Here is a 19,732-nt window from a genome sequence, read left to right on the forward strand (position 1 = left end):
CGCCGCCGCCGCCGGGAGGAGGTGCCCGCCAGCTCGCTCGCGGCGCGCGCCGGCCGCCAGCCTCGGCCTGTGGGCGATCTTCGGCCCCGGCTCCCCGTCCGAGGAGGAAGATGCAGACCTTTCTGAAAGGGAAGCGAGTTGGCTACTGGCTGAGCGAGAAGAAAATAAAAAAACTGAATTTCCAGGCCTTCGCCGAGCTGTGCAGGTAAGGGGGACGGGGCTCCGGCGCCCGGGGACCCCGGCTCAGCCCCGCGGTGGTTTCGAGCCGACGGAAAGACGTGGTGCTCGGGGATCTGGAGCCAAGGTGACCAGTTGGCTGTGGTGGCCGGCGGCTGTGTTCCAGGGAAGCGGTGGTCAGTGTGGGCGATGTGGCATGGACCGGGGCTTCCAGGTGCACGGAGACCCGGGTCGGGAGGCCCCCAGGTGCCCAGGGCTCGCTGTGCGCGTTGCAGAGGTTAGCAGAAGGGCCTCGGAAGTGGGGGACTCCGCGGGGTTTGCCAGTGGCTTTAGGTTACTTTCGGACTGGACTGGCTTTCGTTCCTTGTGCTCTCCCCAATCTGTGTTGACCACCTACTATGTGCCCTGCTTGTGTTCGGTCCATGAAGCTGTCATTTGGTGCCCCTGGGTTAAGCCTAATTAAAACGAGTAGCGATACTTGGCATTGGTGTGGTGATTTGCTGTCTCATTAACGCCTGGCAGCCGCCTTGCAAATTGCTCGGGTGGTTAAGGGGGCCACGTGTTAGAGAAGGGGGACCAGGAGGTGGTGATACACCCTCGTCCCAGGCCAGGGAGTGTTCTCACCGAGGTACCCAGTCAATGAGTGTGGTACGGAATGGCCTTCCACCATCTGGGCTGCTCTGGTCCCCCATGCTGGTGCTTTGTGATGTTTAATAAGAGCGTATTCCTCATAAATGATACAGGTTTCATCTTGGGTCAGGTATGCCTCACCTTGTTCTATTTCAACGGCATTGCCTTCAAAGCCCTGGGTTGAATACTGTTCCAAATAAAAGTCTAATAGAATCCGCTCGGGAAGCCTTTTTTGCTGAGTCTCCACTGGGTAGATATGATTTTCAAACATGGGTTCCGCATGCATGTTTGGCCCTGATGGGTCCCCAGACCTCCTGGAGGCTTGAACAGTTGGGTTGCTTATCCCCTTAGTGTGAGAGAGTGCGGATCTCAGGCAGTCTGTGTAGGCAGGCGGAGCTCCCAAGGCCCTGGTGTTGAACCCCCAGGTCTGGGCAATATGTCAGCTGCCTTTTCCAAGACTGGCTTTGCCTGAGCAATCCAGCTTTTCATGGGCCAGGGGCTTCCAGAGCATCTCTGGGATTCACAAGGAGATAAGGAGGAGCTCATCCAGAGCTTTGAAAATGGATTCCTTGAACATTGCATCCCAGATAAATGCACTTGTGGAAAAGGTACCTGAAGACCCTGAAAAGAACCCCCGGTGGTGCAGTGGTAAAGCGCTCGATTGCTAACCAGAATGCTGCTGGTTCAAATCCACCAGCTGCTCCCATAAAGATTATAGCTTTGGAAACCCTGTGGGGCAGTTCAACTCTATCCCATAGGGTTCCAAGGGTAGAAGTCAACTCCAGACAACAGTGGGATTTAGGACCTTGAAATTTGGTGAAGCCCCCCAGCCAAGCATGATTCCTCCCTGATGTGAGGTACTAGAGCTCCCTCTGCAGTCATGCAATACTTGGAGAACTCCAGTTAATACCTTACACTCTAAGTGGATGTCTCTCTGTATTTGTGTCATCCTGGGTTCCTAGCTTAAAGCATGAGCTTGTCATCAGGTTGGTATGTTTTGCTCTGTAATTAGGAGCCTAGCAAAACAGTCTTCGCCTAGACTCGCAGCAAGATCCTCACGCTGGGCCTGCAGCTCTGCTTTCCTTCCTCCTAGATCCCCTGGCTATACAAGGGGGAGGGTCTCAGCAGGCTGTGATGTCAGCGCTGCTGGGTGAAAGCAGGAGCAAAGCATTCATTTATCTGAAAGGGTTGTTGCACACAAAGTCCCCTTGGACTCTTCTGCCCAAAATAATGACTTCAAAGAGAATGCAGAGAGCATCTGGGCCATTCTAGAACTGTAGGAAGCCCACTTTGTGTTTTCATTAGGGAACCTAGAGACGCCTTGTCACTTAAGCTTAGGAATGAAGAGAAAACGAAAAAAAAAAAATAATAAAGAGCCTTTCCTCTTTTTCTTTCTTACTTTCAGGACAGCACCCTCTGGTGGCTACATTTCTAGACCGAGTGCAAACTGCCTTTTGGCAATGTTTAGTTTGGTACCAATGTGGGTGGGATTTCAGAGGTCCAGGATACTATCTTGATGGATATTGGCATGTTTTGGACATTGCCGATCTGGGAGTCTAGCACTCATATTAATGGATGAAGAATGACCTTTGAATTTCCTAATGAAAAAATCCAGATATGTTTGAAACGGACAGACTTGAGGCTCTGCTCTGAATGTTTGGGGCAGTGTCAGCCTGAGAGGATGACTGAGTGGACCGGGGTGCGTTGTTTAGTTGAATGTCAAGTCCTGTAATAACCTCAGAGCAGGAAGGGATGTTGGAGATTGTCTCTTCAGCCCCGTTGTTTGTACAGATGGAGGAGCAGGCAGGAGAAGGGCGGGCTCCAAACTTAGACTTCTTTTGTTTAACTTCTAGAATGCTTCCACCCTTGAGACCCTCCCAGAGAGCAAACCCTTTCTCCTTGGGACTCCATCCTTTCCTAGTGGTCCAGTTGCTACCATATTGTCCCCACGGACACTTGCCTTGCCAGGCTGAGCCACGATCTGAGAGTCTTGTCTGTATCTTTATCTGGAAGTGGGTGTTGTTTATCATGGCATTACTGAGTGGTTGGAGCCCTGGGAAGTACCCTTTGCTGCCAGGACTCCTTGGGGAGACACATTGGGTACCTTCCTTGAACATGAGCCCTTAGTACATCGTGCCTCCTGGTTAGGCAACAGATGGGCCCCTGAGTCAGTGTGTTTTCTTGGCCCTATTTGTTCCTCTGGCCATCTTTGGTTTCTTCCCTTTTCCACAGAGGATGGGACATTGGTTGCATGTCTTATCTTTCCCATCATCCTTCCTCTTCCCCCAGCCCTGGAGCCCCTTTAGTTACTTCATGTCATCTTTGTTGTGGTTTCATTTCAGGTTACCCACAAGGGTATTAAGGGAGAAGCAAAGAAATCAAGCTGTTAGTTGGAAAAGCTGGGTGATTTTCCTTTTCAGTGTCCCAGTTGGGAATGCTGACTGACCTCTTCAGTCCTCTGACAGATGTCTTCTGTGTGCCCCAACTCCTTTGTGTACCCCCTCTGCTCTTTTCCTGTGGCTGAATGTGTGGTGAAAAGGTGCTCTACTTCGTGACTCGTTTTGGTACAAAATTCAGGTGAACCTCAATGATCTCACTAGAGTGGGCACCACCCAATGCTGTAACGCAAGGTGCCGCCCCTTCCCCCAAGCACCTCCTCCCATACTTGACCTCACAGAATACTTAGTAGTGTTTGTGGTCAATGGTAATCATAGAATAATATTGCAATATAGTTGTAAATTGCTTAAATGTAGAATTTCTGAGATTAACAGAATCCTAGCGAATCGTAAAATTATAAAATGATGAAATCTTTCTACACTGACTTTTGCAACGTTATTAGTTACACTATTAGAACTAAGCAGAAATCTTCTTAAGTTGTTCCCCTTTTCCTTTAATTACTACTTTCATTCTCAAGGAAGTTAATCAGGTAGATTCACAAATACCTACCACAGTATTGTAGCTGAAACACCAGAAATTTGACAAAATCAGTGACTTTAAAAACACCATTGTCAGTGAAAACAGAAGCTGTGCTCCTTGTGTGTGTGATTTGAAGCAAGTGTCATTGTGATTGGGTAATGATGACAAGCTCAAACCGGAGCACATCAGAAGGCTCAAAAATAAATTGCTGCTGTTCTTATTAGGTGCCCTTGAGTTGGTACCAATTCATAACAACCCTATACGTAATAGAATGAAACACTGCCCGGTCCTGGGCCAACCTCACAGCCCATGACTGCTGCCACTGTGCCACTCCACTCCATCTTGTTGGGGGTCTTCCTCTTTTACTCCGTCCCTCCACTTTACCAAACATGATATCCTTCTCCAGGGACTGGTCCCTCCTGATAATATGTTCGAAGTATAAGAGATGAAGTCTGACCATCCTGGCTTCCAAGGAGCACTCTGGCTGTCCTTCTTCCAACACAGATTGGTTTGTTCTTCTGGCAGTACTCTCCTCCAACACCGTAACTCAAATTCATCAATTCTTCTACAGTCTTACTTATTCACTGTCCAGCTTTCTCACACATATGAGATTCTTAATAATACCATGGCTTGGGTCAGACACACCTCAGTCCTCAAACTGACATCTTTGCTCTTAAACGCTTTAAAGATAAAAAAGTAAATTGGCATCAAGTTTAGCCTTGTAGGTGTTTTGATACATGTAAGGTAAAATTATGGAGAAATGTTTTTGTTATTGTAACTAACAGTAAACAGAGATAATTTTATAAAAAATAATTTGTGCTGAAGCAGTGCACAAAAGTGTAACAGGCAGGCATTTTTCGTCACTGATTTTGACAGTGTCACATGGTATGGACCAGAGTGAAGCCACTTGTGGACCTCTGTCTTTATTGTTTGTTAAATGCCGCTGAGTCAGTTCTGACTCATGGCGATCCTGTATACGGTTTCAGAGGCTTTTAAAAATCTTTGTGGGAGCAGAAAAGCATCTTTTCTCATGCAGAGCAGTTCATGGGCTCAAACCGTTGACTTGTGGTTCCCAGTCCAGTACTTGTCCAGTGGAGCTACCACACTCCCTTTTACTATTTTATTGTTATTAAGTGCCGTTGAGCCGTTTCTGACACATAGCGACCCTGTATAGGGTTCCAAGAGCGGCTGGTGAGTTTGAGCCACTGACCTTGTGGTCCAGTGCTTATCCTATAGTGTAGTTGATATGTTGTTGTTAATGAAACCTTTCTAGATACACATTTAATCTTCTGGGATGCAGGAATGGGGAAACTGAGGCTAGAGGGGCTGGTGTAAGGGACTTATCTAAGGATACAATCAGTATGAAGGCTTCCCAAGCCTGGTCCCAAGACCACCTCACCTGAGCACCGGGTTTCCATGTTTGTTGAATGTTCTGTGCCCAGCTCTGCTGGGAATTTCCGGAGGCCCCAATGACAGAATGTCTACGAAGGTCTTGCCTTTGAGAAACAAGGAAATATGTTTACGGAGTGATCTGAGACTACCGCATCATTGCATCCTTGCCCAAGGGGACCTATGTGCTGCTCCCATAGAACGTACCCATGTGTGCCTTGTGGAGACCAGGCCTGATACAAGGCATCTGGTCAGCGTGAGGTGACGGGAGCAGAGCCCCTGCCCTCACGGAGCTGTCTGGTGTTGATGGTAAACTGGCCTGGGCAGTGTGCCCGGGAGAGTACCAGCCCTTCTCCTGGGGGGGCAGGGGTTACATTTCTTTTAAGATGGGACCATGGGGAAGGGTCTCTTTCTGCTGGGATGGTTTAGTGATATGTGCTGTGGTAGAGGGAGGGGGTTCTTTCCAGGGGTAAATGATAGTAGTCTGTGGGTGGGTATTTTTTTTTGTTTGTTTTAATGCCTAGATTTGGTACCACTTTAGGGTGTGGGGGTGGGAGGAGGTACTGATTTAGCTTTCTTTTGTAGCTGTGCACCAGGAATATCCATGACCCTGCTGTGGAAACAAACATTTGTCCCTGGGTAACGCTGACAGTTAACAGCCTTGGCTGCTAACCAAGAGATTGGCGTCCACCCAGAGGCACCTTGGAAGAAAGGCTTGGAGATCTCTTATCTGCCATTGAAAACCCCGTAGATACAGCGAGGATCATTCCCACCCCCTCCATACACAGAGTAGACAGGGATGGGCAACTTGGACATTGGCTACCCAAAGTGGGGAGGCTACAAAGGCAAGAAGTGACTGGCTTACAAGCTTTCAAGAGGGAGCCTAGATCCAGACGACCTGGAGGGAGGTAGAATCTCCAGTGAGTAGTGTCCAATCTGTCTAGGCCGGGCTGATGAAAGGAAATGCGGATAGGTCTCTTGTGATACAACAGTGAATAGTTGTTATTTGGACTGATTGTGAGGGAATGTAAAGGTAGACGTTTTGTAGCAAAAGGAAGGGAGTGACTAACTTTGCAGTCTAGGAGCAGAGGTCCCTGGGACCATCAAGCGAGAAGAGCGGAGAGCGGGACCCTACCCAGAGAAGCAGTGACGCCAGAGATGGAGGCAGAGACAATGACGTGGAAAGATGGAGCGACTGGGCACTCTGGACCCAGAGAGGGACGAGGGGCTGTGTGCTGATGACTGGGGGGCAGGCTTGCGGGGTATAACCTTTGGTTGGTTGATGATGCATGAAGGGGATTGTAACCATGGCAATGAAATGATATACGGTAGGATGAATGTAAAGCTAATGTTCTCCCATGTAAACTATCACATAATTCACAATAAAACATTAAATAAAACCCCCACCCAAAACCCCGTAGAGCACAGTTCTACTCTGACACACGTGGAGTTGTCCAGTCAGAATTGACTTGAGGACAACTGCTTTTGTTTGTTTGTTTTTAAGTAAAAACCAGCTTCTGAGGGAGGAAACCGGATTTAAAATGGAGAAAAATGCTCCTTAGGACCCTGGTTGTCTCTTGAACAGACCGCCTGGGTCCCGGACCTGGCTCCACACCTAACTACCTACGCTCCTCAGCTCTTCTGTGCCTCAATTTCCTTATCTGTGGAGTGAGGATAATTAGTAGCTCAAGGCTGTTAATAGGATTAAATGAGTATGAGCAAGAGATAATAAGGCACTTGGATGGTGCCTAGAACTATGGTCTGTTTGTTGCTGCTGGTAAGTTGCCCTTGTTGTTGTTATGGTGTGGGTGTGACCGGGTTCCTCCTCCCCATGGATGCCTCTGCTTGGGAACCTTTGATGCAGGCGGCTTTAGGGTCTTGGTTTTGACAGTTTGTGAGTGCCCCCAAAACCCAGGGTGGGTGTTAAGTGATCATTTTGCTGGACCTTGAGTTTGTGGGTTTGAAGCTTAGGCTGGTGGGTGGCCCTTCCCTGCCTGGTGACCCCCAACACCCCTGTCTCAGGGGCCTCTGATTCTACAGCTACATGTGACCACATCTGAGCCTCACAGCCTGCTCTGGGAGGCAGGGATGTGGTCCTCACTGGGCACACTTACATGTTAATGATACTTTCATGTACTTAAAAAATTTTTTTAAAGGAGTTGAGATTGGAGAAGTTTGCTGGATGTTTTGAAAATTCAGAGTCTCTGTTAATAATTATATTGCTATCACGAACCTAATGCTTATTTTTTTCTTTCTGTATACTCAGTATATGTATGTGATTATAAAAAAAAAAGAAAAAAGAAAAATCAGAGGACTCCAAGTACTCAGTGAAAGAAAAAGCCAGCCAGCTTCCTTGTCCCCGAGTCCCACTTATTTCCACGCAGATAACTACTGTTGGCATTTGTTTGCCTCTGTAGGTATTTTATGCAGACCTTGGGCAAATGTGCGTATGTGCACGTGTGTGTGATTGCGTGTGCCTCTGTCTGTGCGTGCTGTTTTTGTCCGTGGCTCATTTCACATAACACTGTGTCTTGGAGAAACTCCACGTTTCTTGGAGAGAGTTCTGTGTTATTTGCCTCATTTTGTTCCATGGCTGCCTAGCTCAGCCGTTCAAATGATGAGCTTTAGTTTTTCCCCTCTGGCTGGACTGTAGGCTGCTTCCGGTCTGCTGGTGTGGACAGTGGAGCAGTGTTTGGCCTTGCCCGTTGGCAGGTGCCCCTTGCCAGGTAGGCGAGTGTGGGGTCAAAGGGCTCATGCATTTTATGTTTTCATAGAAGTTCTAAAATGACTCACATAAGTGGATTTCACGCCAATGACAGCTACCTGGAGTTCTGTGACCAAAACCTTCTTCCCTAGCACAGTGCGGGGGACACATGTTTTGATCTTAGCCAAATACCCAACCAGACCAACTGCCATTGAGTCGATTCCAACTCAGAAGCACGCTGTGGTTTGAACGGAGTGGAACTGCCCCATAGGATTTCCAAAGCTGTAAATCTTTACAGAAGCAGACTGCCACATCCTTCTCTTAAGGAGTGGCTGGTAGATGTGAACTGTCGACCTTTCTGTTTGCTGCTGAGCACTTAACCACTATGCCGCCAGGGTGCCTTTGGCCGAATGCAGTGTGAATACTGGTACTTTTGGTTTGCGTTTCTCTTATGAGTAAGATCGAGGAGTTCACATTGCAGGCACTGGGCAGGGCTGAGGCTCAGGCACACAGAGGGCCCCAGGCTGCCGCTTCTAACGCTACTGTTTTTCACGTGTGGTTTACCAGAAAATACTTAGCGAAGTGCCTTATGAGTGCACCAGGAATGTCCACAGTGTATTGGCGCTGTGGGTTATGCGATGGACTGCAAAGTTGGTTTGAACCACAAGGTCGGTGGTTCAAACTCACCAGCTGCTTCTCGGAAACCCTATCCTGGGTCGTTAGGGGTCAGAACCCTTAACAACAACAACATTGTATAGATGGAGTCCTGGTATGGCACTGCAGGATAATGCACTGGACTGCAAGGTTGGTTTGAACTACAAGGTCAGCAGTTCAAACCTGCCAGCCGCTCCTCAGAAACTCCCCCACAGGGAGGGTCTCTCTGAGTAGGAACCAACTCGTATGCCACTTAAAAACAACATTGTATGTATGGAGTCTTGATGTGGTGTTGTAGGATAACCACTGCTCCTGGGAAATCCTATACAGGGTTCCTGTGAGTCGGAACTGACTCAAGATCTCTCTAAGTGGGAATGCCAGTCACTGAATGTGTGAGGTGGGTTTGGTTTGGTATTGCGTTTTCAGATGTAAATAGGATTTCTGTTTTTTGCTTGTATGTTGAATTCAGATAGTAAGTTAGTTGTTGGAGCCCTGATAACATAGAGGGCTATTTGGTGGGCTGTTAACCACAAGGTTAACAGTTCAAATCCACCAGCTGTTCCACAGGAGAAAGATGGGTCTTTCTGCTCCTGTCAAGATTTACAGCCTCGGAAACCCTATGACGCGCCGGCTCGCAGCTGCAGCAAGCTGGTTAAGATTTTGGTACTACCTTTGGAAAAAGTAACTTTCCTTTTAGAAAGCAGAGAATCTGGAGAGGGTCTCCCTCTTCCTCCCCGAGCAGAGGCATGCTGTGAAACACTTCAGATGTGGCCCTGAAATATCCCTCTGGGGGGTCTGGGAGGTGGGAATCTGGGCCCAGCCGGTTGGGTGATGTGTTCAAGGCCGCACAGTGGGGATGTGGCAGGGGGCTCCGTCCCTCCCCGCAGGCCAAGGCCTCCTTCCCGCTTTGTGTTCGGGCTGGCTGTGGCAGCAGCCCCACTGGGCTGTTTGAATCGCTCTCGCTGCTTTGTCTCGCCTGCTTGGAGTCTGGCTTGGGAACCAGCTGCCTTTTGTGGGCCCCTCCCAGCAGTGCCTCCTGGGTTGGTTTCTGTGGACCAATCCTTGTACCAGTGTGAGGATGGTGACAGCCCCTGGGAGTTTAGGGTGCAGGGGTAGATCTGTCACCATCTGTAGAAGTTTGAGAATCACTCTCATCCTTCCCTGACTGGGCACCCATGGGTACTGGTGTCCACTCCAGGAGCAGAAACCATCCTGCCCTGTTGCCCTGTTGACTGCACTGGGTGACCAGGACCCTGTGCTCCCAGAGCCACGAGGAGGACAACCAGGGGACAGGTGTACCTGGAGGGGTCAGGTCACAGCCTGGTCAGTCTCCCTGGGGCAACTGTCCTTTATTCAGTCCCAACAGTCCATGGGTACTCAGCCCTGGCCTTTCTCTCTGCACCTGCCTGTGGTCTCCCACAGTAAGAAGGTGGTCCATACAGGAAGGGACGTGTGTCTGTTTGTTCACCGCTGTGTCCGGAGGAGCGTTCAGCACAGGGACTTCAGAGAAAGTCAGCTGGTGCTAGGAGCAGGAGCTGGCCTGGTTGGGGAGTCCATTCTGTGTCGCTGTGGTTCAGACAAGTCCCTTATGACCCAGGGTGCTCTGGGCCAGGAAGGAGATCCCAGGAGCCCGGAGAGATGTGCAGGGAGGAGGGGAGGGTAAGGTGGTGGGCCCACAGGTCAGGGAGGGGCTAAAGCTCTTCTTTCATTCTTTACCTCAATCAGCAAACCCTGAGCTTCTGGCCTGACCTAACCCTCAGAAGCCTGGGGGAGAGGCACGCAGATAATGGAAAACCCTGCCAGGTATGATTAGAGCCCAGATGCTGGTCAGCCAGCTGTAGGAGGAAGGCCTCCTTAGCTCTCTGTGGTCAGTGAAGCCCTCTCTGTGGAGATGACATTTAACTGAGAGGGACCAGGAGCTATTACGCAGAGCTGAGAAGGCTGCAGGTGTCTGCTCCTGGACCTAGGGGAGGCCTCTAGGGAGGGCAGCCTGGACATCCCTGCAGGCCAATTTCAGAGGTGCCAGCTGCCCATCCTTAGCTGTTTCCTTACTGTGTGATGAAGGGCCAGGGGTGGCCATGGGACCCCCTGTCACTCAAGACTGGTTTGAGGGTCTGGGAAACATGTTCCTCCTGGTCTAGCCCAAACCTTTTGTGGTCAGGAATTGAGCCTTCTTGGTCTGCAAGGGGCTGGGGACTCTTACCTGCCCTGTAGGTCCTAGGTCAGCTGATCTTGCCCTAAGCTCAGATTAGACCTGGGTACCTGAGGAGTCGGGAGTCCTGGTGTGGCGCTGTGGGTTAATGCGCCAGATGGCAAAGTTGTTTGAACTGCAAGGTGGCGGTTCATGCTCACCAGCCACTCCTCAGAAACCCTATACAGAGGTGGTACCATGGGTCGGAATGAACTGGACAGCACTTATGGACACCACTACCACCACCTGAGGGGTGCAGGGATGGCACGTATTCTCTTGAACAGTCCTGGACTTCCTCCAGGTCACTGCTTGCCAAATGTGCCCATCAAAAGCATCAGCTGGGCGTGAGTGAACAGACACATTCTTGAGGGCCCTGGGGGTCCCCTTTGACAGGGTGCCCAGGCTTGTCCATAAACCGAAACTCACCACTCAGAGCTGATGACTAGGCCTCACTGTAAGGAAACTCAACACAGCTCTGTCCGTCTGGTCTTTTTACTCCCCAGAGTGCGGGGTCCCCGGAGGGCATCCTGGGACATGTCTAGGCTGGCGGATGGCAATCATGTTCCTGAACAGCCTCTAGGACACACCGGTCTGATACCAGGCATCTGAGGAGGCCAAGTCTGAGCCTCATGGTGGGAGGTGGACCGGACAGCCTGCCGCCTGGCTCCTGTGGTCTGCAGGTTGCTGTTGCATTTTGAAAGTGATCCTTCTCTTTATAAAAATTTCCCTCTGGGCTGCTAGTTTTCAGCGGGAGCCCTGGTTAAGTGTCTGGCTGTGAACTGAAAGGTTGGTGGTTTGAATCCACTAGTTACTCCCTGGGAGAACGAGGTGACGATCTGTTTCCCGTGGGGGCGGTTCTACTTTGTCCTCTAGGGCACAGAGTTGGAATCGACTTGAGAGCAGCTGGTTTTTACTTCAAGATGGGTTTCAATGCCTGGCAGGGGCTTGTTTTCATATAAGAGTTCATTCCTGAGGACTGGTTTGGCCTGATGTGGCTCTCCTGATCGGACACGGTAATACAGCTGAGCAGAGAGATCCACTGCACTTTGCTTGGGCTGTAAGTGGGGTTACTGGAGATCAGAAGTGTGTTGTCTTACGGATGTGGAGGCTGGAAGTCTGAATTCAGGACGTGGGCAGGTCTCCTTGATACCCACCTTCTCCCTTCAGTCTGCTTGTGTCTGCACCTTCACATATGAGGGTCCCCCTTCTTCCTGTCAAAAGCTCCCACGCAGGAGGGATGAGTGCCCATCCTATTCCAGCCTGACCAAGCGAACCTTAACAGAAGAAAAACCCCGAATCCAAACAAGGGCACATTCACAGGTACAGGGCTCAGGACTTCAGCAGAGCTTCGGGGGAAATGCAGTCCAGTCATTGTTTCCTCGCCAATAGCCCTGTGGCAGGGCTGACCCCCCCTCCCCCATCTTGCGTGAGAAGCCACTTTTGAGGGCTGTCTTCGAGCTGGCCATGGGAACCCCATCTGGAGCTGTGAGACCCGGATGGTGTGTGGTTCCGGTGGCCTTGCAGTTCCTTGTGTGGCTTCATGCCCAAGGGGTCAAGTCCCAGAGGACAAGCCGGGCACTGCCCAGGTCTCTTCTAGCACCTGGGTCATGGGTGGTGTGCCCCCATTTGCTAGATGAGAGAACCGAGGCTCAGGGAGAGGTGTGTGCAATGACTTGCCCAGCCACACAACTCCCCCAGGCTCACTGGCTCCTGAAACCACACACGTCTCTTGTGTCTTCCCACCGGCACCAGCTTGATGCTGCCTGCTGTAAAGTCAATTCCAACTCATAGCGACCCCTACAGGACAGGGGGTTCCCAGGCTGCCATCTTGTAGCAGACCCCTAGGTCCTTTCTCCTGTGGGAAGGAACCCTAGGTGGCACAGTGATTAAAGCAATTGATAGTGAAATGGAAGGTCAGTAGTTCAAACCCACCAGGTACCCTGAGAGAAAACTACGGCAGTTAGCATCTATGAAAATGACAACTTTGAAACCCTAAGGGTTCGACTCTGTCCCCTAGGGTTGCTTTGGATTGAAATGGACTCAGTGGCAATAGGTTCATGTTTTTCTCCTGTGAAGCGGCTGGTGAGTTTGAACTGCTGACCTTTCAGTTATCAGTTGAGTTCTTGACTACTGCACCCCTAGGGTCCCTTCCATTGTCTTGACTGTTGTTGTTAAGGGCCGAAAAGTCAGTTCTGATTCCTGGCAACCCCGTATAGGGTTTCTGAGGAGTGGATACTGACCTGTGAGTTCAAACCCACCTTGTGGTCAGTCCAGTGCTCATCCTACAGCACCGTAACATGACTGCTCTCATTGGCTTGATCCTCAGCTTCTGAAGGAAAACAAAGCTTTCTTTGTCCCCTGTGCCCAGTGGGGTGGGGGTGTGGGCTGGTCGGTGGTAAACTGGGAGCCACACAACATACCAGTTCTCTGCCTGGGAGTGGACAAGTACGCCGCCTCCTCTAGCCTCCGCTCTTCCATCTGTAAAGTGGACGTACTACAGCACATCTGTCTACCTGGGGGTGGGCTGCTGAGTGTGGTAGGTGCTCAGCGAGTGATAGAATCCCCCTCCCCACGAGAGTCCACCTCCCAAGAGTGGGGCCTCTGCTTTTGCCTAGTACACACACTTTAGGGTGCCTGCCCCCTCCCCTGACGCCTCTTTCTGATTGTGGGGGCAGGTTCCTACTGTGTTAGCGACCAGGACATGGCTCTGGACTTTAGCTTGGGACTTCCTGGGGTGGTGGTGGAGGGGAGGGCAGGGTGCTGAGAGGGACTCCCTGTGGGAGGGAGTTTCACTTTCATTTCTGCCTCACACCCTGTTTCCATCCGGCACTTAAGAGCTGGGACGTGGTGAGGGAACGTGGTGGCCAGCCCCACCTGCCTTTTAGAAAGGACCTCACGGCAATTTTGTCACCGATGCAGCGGCACTTGCTCTAGCATTGGGGGGCCAGGGATTCTCCTAGAAGAGCACACGGCTCTTTGATTGAGACCCCAAAGCCCTCTTTCTGATTGCGTTTTACGCGAGGTTGCTATGAGTCGGAACCAAGTCGCTGGCACCCACCACCAACAATAATAACACAACAACAAAGGGCTCTGTAAATCTGTGGAGAGTTCTGGCTTCAGGTACAGGTGGACTCAGGTGCTCAGTTGATGTTCTTCAACCCTGGTCTCTCCCTGCCTTCCTCACCTCTCCCATGTTGATGTTTTTCTCCGACCCTCACAGCTGACTGGTGTGCCAGGCTCTGTGCTCAGTTCCTTACCAGTGTTTCCTCATTTAACCTGCACCACAACCCAGCACTGGTAGCGTAGTGGTTACGAATCGGGCGGCGAACCTTAAGGTCAGCAGTTCGAAACTACCAGCCGCTCCACGGGAGAAAGATGAGGCTTTCTACTCCCGTAAAGATTTACACCCTTGGAAACCCTGTACAGGGTCGCTATGGGTTGGAACCGACTCGACGGCACTTAACAACAACAACAACAACCCAGCAAAGTGTGGGTGTTTCTAGTACTTGATTCCTGACAGACACAGAGCACAGAGGGGGTTACAACTTGCCCAAGGACACACAGCTCTTGAGTGGGTGGCTGAGCCGGGATTCACACCAGGACTTTGAACCTGGTGAGCTGTAAGAATTACCTGGGGAACTTGTTACAACTGTGTATTCTGATTCAGTTCATCTGGGGGTGGGAATGCAGTTCTTAGATGAGGGTGGGACAGGAATGAACTGAAATGAAGAAGTTCAGAGCCCTGATTCAGTCCCAGGAATGTTGGTGTCTGGGCCTCCCTCTGTCTGCATGTCACCTGAGCCAGATACCTGTCTCCAAACCATCACTGTGCTCCGGAGGCAGTGTGCTGACGTGGGTTGTCTTGCCCCTATCCCCACCTCATGGTCTGAGTGTGGACAGGGTGGATCCCAAAGTGGAAGCTGGGGACTATCCCCCAAAGAAAGCGGGGAGGTGAATATAGGGAGGCAAGGGGAGGAGGACTAGGGGCTCCGTGGGTCTGGGTTTCCACCAGCATCTGGACCAGCCAACCTGCCAGCTCCAGCTATCACGGTGGAGATCAGGGAACGCATTGGTCACTATCTCTGGAGGACCGACCTGGCTGTTCACCCATCAAAGGCCAGGCTCCTGGCTTTCTCCTCCAATAAAGGAGTTGGCTCCCAGGCTGGTCAGGTTCTGAGGACCCTGAGCCTGGTGCATGTGCAGGGCCGGGCTTGCCTGTGGAACCTTGGGGTGAAGGATGTTGTGTTCCCTGTGCAGCTGGTACTGTGGAACCCTGGTGTTTTGACACTGAAGCATTTGGAAGTGAAACAAGCTCATGTTATGTAAACACACAATCCGACTTGTTGCTGTTTGGCCTGCTCCTGCTCCGGAGGGTTTACACCAGAACCTGGGGGTCTCGGTGACTGAGAACTGTTGGGTGGGGGGTTGTGGAGCTGCAGGGGAGCCCCCAGCACCCTCTCCTGGGGTGGTGAGGTTTGGTCCAGGGAAGGGTCACTCACTATAGGACATTCTGCTCAGATATGCAAAGCCTCCCACAGTGCGACCCTCCCACATCATAGTGGCCTGGAGGGGGCTGCAGGGAGCAGGGAAGTCCTCATGGTGGAATGATGGTCATAAACTCAAGAGCCCAGGCTAGAGGCTGGGAGAGGGCTCAGGGTGGGGGGCCCTTAGGGGGGGACCCTCAGGGCCACTGGTAGGGAAGCTTCCTGGAGCTGATGGGGAAGTAAGGGCCCATGAAATAGATGAGAGAGAGAGAACTTCACCTTAGATTTGCTTAGACCCCAGACCACCCTGTGTTTTCTTTCGGTGCCCCAGGCCGCTCAGTGGGTTCCTCAGGGATTACTGAAGGGGGATGATGGTGGTGGGAAAGGCACAGATGGGGGGTGGGGAGTGTGTGTATTTGTGTGTGTGTGAGATGAGGCTCAGGCCACATTGGCCCTTTGTATCTCTGTGGCCTCATATCCAAGTCCCAGTTTGAGGACCCCTGGCTTAGAGGCCCTAGGGACACCCATTTGTGACTCAGACTGGTTTGTGTCCCAGCTGTCAGCTTGGGCAGCATAGAAACGCAGGGTGGTCCCTCCGGTCTGTTCTGTGGGGCCCTGTTGGTTTGTCAGCCGATAGAAGCAGTACTGGGAAACAGAAAGCTAAGCCCACAGGGGAACCTTTTCTGTGACTTGGCCACATGAATTTCCATACAGTTTCATGGGCAGATTCACGACTTCTGTTAAAAAGTAATACATGATCAAAACCTGAAATTGTTGTTGTTGGTGGTGGTGGGGGGTCACACAGCCCAAAATGGCCCTGAATTCTGCACTTGCAATTAGTTACTTGTGTATTAGGGGAATTTTCACCTCCATCGAAACAACGAGCCTACCGGGGTCAGACTCCCTCCTGCCTGACCCCCTCCTCAGAGGCACACCGACAGATGTGCGTGTACGGACAGCCCTCCCCCCCCCCCTGTTTGTCTCTGCATTAATGGTGGCCCATAGGGCTTGCATACTTTTCTTCATTTAACAGCTTGTAGGTGATGGTGTCGTAGCCATACGGACTGTCCAAAAATGTCATAGGAATGTGGCTTACCTTTTCACTTGTGGTAAAATCTCAGGCTTGAAGAAGACTTCGTAGGGGTTCTAGGTCTGCTCTCTACACCCCCCCAACCCCCCCTCTGCAGAGCTGGAGGACTCCCTGCTCGCCATGCTGAGGGTATTACCCAAGAACCAGGATCCCTTGGGAGAGCTGGGAAGGGGCCTCAGTGTGTGCGGTCCCTCTGGCTTCTGTCCAGCCAGGGTGTGGGACCCCAGTGCAGGTTTCCTGTGTGCTAGCTTGAGCCCACCCGCACCTTGTGAACCTGGCCCCATGCCCAGCATGGCTTGACTGGCCTCGGGCGGTGTGGGGCTATGCCTCTCTCCTCTTCATCTATCAGGTGAGGAACAGCCCATCTGGGTTGATACCCGGCCCATCCAATCCTTTCCCCTGCTGTCTCACTAGCTAGGGTAGGGGGCTGGGTGCCGGTTGAGGGTCCTCTCCACAGCTCAGCGAGTCTGGATTTCCTCTACTGCCTCTGGTCATCTCTCGCAAAGCCCCCACCCCCTTTCCCTTCCAGCACTACCAGCCAGCCCCTCCCTCATGCTAACTGAGCCCTAACTGAGGAAAATGAAAGAACCGTGTGTTTTGCTCTCCCTGAAATGTGTGGTTGGATGTCTGTCAAGGCAATATGGTATCATGAAGGAGAAATAATCCTGTCCGCCACCCAGTTGCGTCATGTCCGTTTTGCCTATTTCTATACTCGCTTCCCTTTTTGTATCACAGTTGAAATAATTTTATTTCTGCATTCTGCTGATTGTTGTTAAGTGCCATCGAGTCGGTTCCAACCCTTGGTTACCCTCTTTAGGGTTTCCAAGGAGCAGCTGGTGAGCTTGAACCGCCAACCTTGCGGTTCAAACCAACTTTGCAGTCCAGCGCATTCACCCACAGCTCCACACAAAGACTCCTTTTTGCTGATAGCGTTGCAGTATAAACAAATTCCGTGTTTCTACGCAGCCTTTAGAAATGTAATTTTTAACTTTTTCTCTACAAAAAATTCCAACAGATTCAAAAGAAAGAATAGTAAAATAACACCCTTACCCTTCTCAGTGTGTATTAATAACCATCTCATTATAAACATATGCCCAGTCTTGGTTTTTCTTTGAGGAGTCCTTGGGTGGTACAAATAGTTAAGCATTTGGGTACCAACCAAAAGGTTGGAAGTTCAAATCCACTAGCTGTGCCCTGGAAGACAGGCCTAGTGATCTGCTGCCAAAAGATCTCAGCCATGAATTGTTCTGTGCAGCACCATTTTACTCGGACACGTGAGGTTGCCGTGAGTTGGATCCACTATGGAGCAATTGGTTTTAATCTTGTTTCATGCCTCTCTTATTATTTTAAAGCAAATCCCAGGTAAGTAATTTCATATGCAAATACTCAAGTATGAACTTTTAAAAGAGAAAGAGGTTTAAAAAGCTCCCAACACTATTAGCACATCTGAAAAGAAAGTATAGTAGTGAATCATTTTCAATAGAATGTCATTACTGTTATTTACGGAACTATGACCCTAATAGCAGTTCCCTGGGTGGTGCAGATGGTTAAGTGCTCAATTACTAACTGGAAAGTTGGTGGTTTGAACCCACTCCGAGGTACTCTGTTGACAGTCTTGAAAACTCTGTGGAGCATTTCTACTCTGCACACATGGGTTCGGGATAGAAGGAATTGACTCGAGGGCAGCTAACAGCGGTCCTATTATTGAATATTTGGGTTTTTCCCATTTTCTTGCTGGTGTGAATAACGCTGTAGCATACATCTTTGTGAGTACCAGCGTCCTCCTTCTCTTTCAAATTCCGTTCTGTGTAAGGAAGAGTGTTGCTAAGTATTGTTGCTTAGAAACCACCCCCAACTCTAGTGGCTTGAAGCAGTGGCCATTGTGGTTTTTTTGGCTCTGAATTCTGTGGGTTGGCCCATTGAGGCATGGCTTGGCCTTATAGCTGATTTTGACTGGGCTCCTTCATGGATCCATGAGCAGCTACAGGTTAGTGGGGGCCTCTGTTTCTGGGGCTTGGTCCTTGGTTCAGTCAGCTTAGAGGGATGGGGATGTCCCGGCCACGGCGGTCTCACCATCCAGCAGACTGACCCGATCTTACTCTTTTTGAGGAGGCAGGGGTCGGAGCGAAGGTGGGCCTTTTCCAGGCCACAACCAGGCACAAGGCCAGCCCAGATTCAGGGGTGAGAAAAGAGACGCCATCTCTCCCTGGGAATGGACACAGGGAGGTGTGAAGAATCGGGAGGACTCTGCAGCCATCTGACCCACCACAAGCGTGGAACCTGCCGGGTTTGGTGTGTCAGTCAGGCTCCCCATGTTCTTGTTAGTTGGACGACCTCACTCACCTTGTCCAGTCCTGCACCGTGGCTTTATGACCCTTGGTGTGTCTACGGTGTTTATCTGTCCCATGGAGGGTCTTTTGCATTTTCGCTGACCCTCTACTGAGGGATAGTTGGTTCCTGGCCACGTGAGTGAACAGAAAGCCCTCCATAGACCCTGGTGCTGCGTTTGGCGTGCTGAGGCTGTGGGAAAGTCAGGGGCTAACTCCCAGGCTCTAAGAAATGCATTTCCATGAATACCGGGGTGATGGAGAAAGGAACGGCCACTGACAAGACCAGTCCAGGCCCTCTGGGAAGTTGGTGTCTACTTAAGAAGAGGGAGCTTCTGGTTGGGGTTTCTGTGAGTGTGGTGGGGTGTTCCTGTTCTCAGGGTTGGTACCTGGCGCGGTCTGTGTGGCGACCCCCAGATGAATTGCACTTTCCTCTGCTGGAGGAGGAAGAGGTTAGAACTCAGGAAGCCCCAAATTCCAGAGCATTCCATTGGGAGAGCCCTTTGGATTCTCAGTGGGGGGCTAGGATAACTTCCTGATCAGCCCTCACTGGTGCACTCTCTCTGCTTCCTCCTCGTGCTGCCTTGGGCCTGTATCATTTCCGGATTGCCTCCAGACCCCGAGTTTCCTGTTGTTGGTCTGCTCTTGTTGTATTTTCACTAGAAAGACGCCTGTCTCCCTCTCCCTTCCCCTCCCCCCCAGCCATTTGTTCTGCGGCATCTGTTGGTATCCTCCGTGCCAGGCCTGGTGGTGGCTGTGGGGACCGCTGGTGACCCTGTCTTCCTGGAGCTCTAGTCTAGTGGTGGTATGGGGAACAGTAGACGTCAGTCAGTTGGAGTGGTGATTCCAGAGGGGATCAGGAGCTGAGGACACAGGAGTGATGAGAAAGGATCCGGGAGGGCCAGGGAAGGCCTTTCTGAAGGAGAGACTCAGGCCGGAGACCTGACTGGTCAGAGAGGCCTTAGCAGCCGATATCTGGGGTTGGGGCATCTCAGGCAAGGGGACAGCAGATGCAAAGGCCCTGAGGTAGTGTGAGCTTGGTGAATTTGTGGGGCAGCCAGGAGGGAGGGTATGACTGGAGCAAGGTGTATTAAGGAGAGGGTAGGAGAGAGGCAAAGGAACTCTGGTAGCGTAGTGGTTACGAATCGGGCTGCGAACCTTAAGGTCAGC

The 19,732-nt window shown here is 51.0% G+C and overlaps 1 protein-coding gene across 1 annotated transcript in view; it reads left to right on the forward strand.

Annotated features, from left to right (window-relative positions):
• The first annotated feature begins 6 nt into the window (after positions 1-6).
• The window catches only part of ITPK1 (inositol-tetrakisphosphate 1-kinase), a 172,510-nt gene continuing 152,784 nt past the window's right edge, over positions 7-19,732 (forward strand). The window contains exon 1 of the mRNA XM_006839559.1: positions 7-205. Coding sequence (XP_006839622.1) covers positions 111-205 — 95 coding nt within the window. The 5' untranslated portion in view covers positions 7-110. The remainder of the gene's footprint in view (positions 206-19,732) is intronic.

Source organism: Chrysochloris asiatica, unplaced genomic scaffold (genome assembly GCF_000296735.1).
Source record: "Chrysochloris asiatica unplaced genomic scaffold, ChrAsi1.0 scaffold00025, whole genome shotgun sequence".
In the NCBI taxonomy this organism is placed as follows: domain Eukaryota; kingdom Metazoa; phylum Chordata; class Mammalia; order Afrosoricida; family Chrysochloridae; genus Chrysochloris; species Chrysochloris asiatica.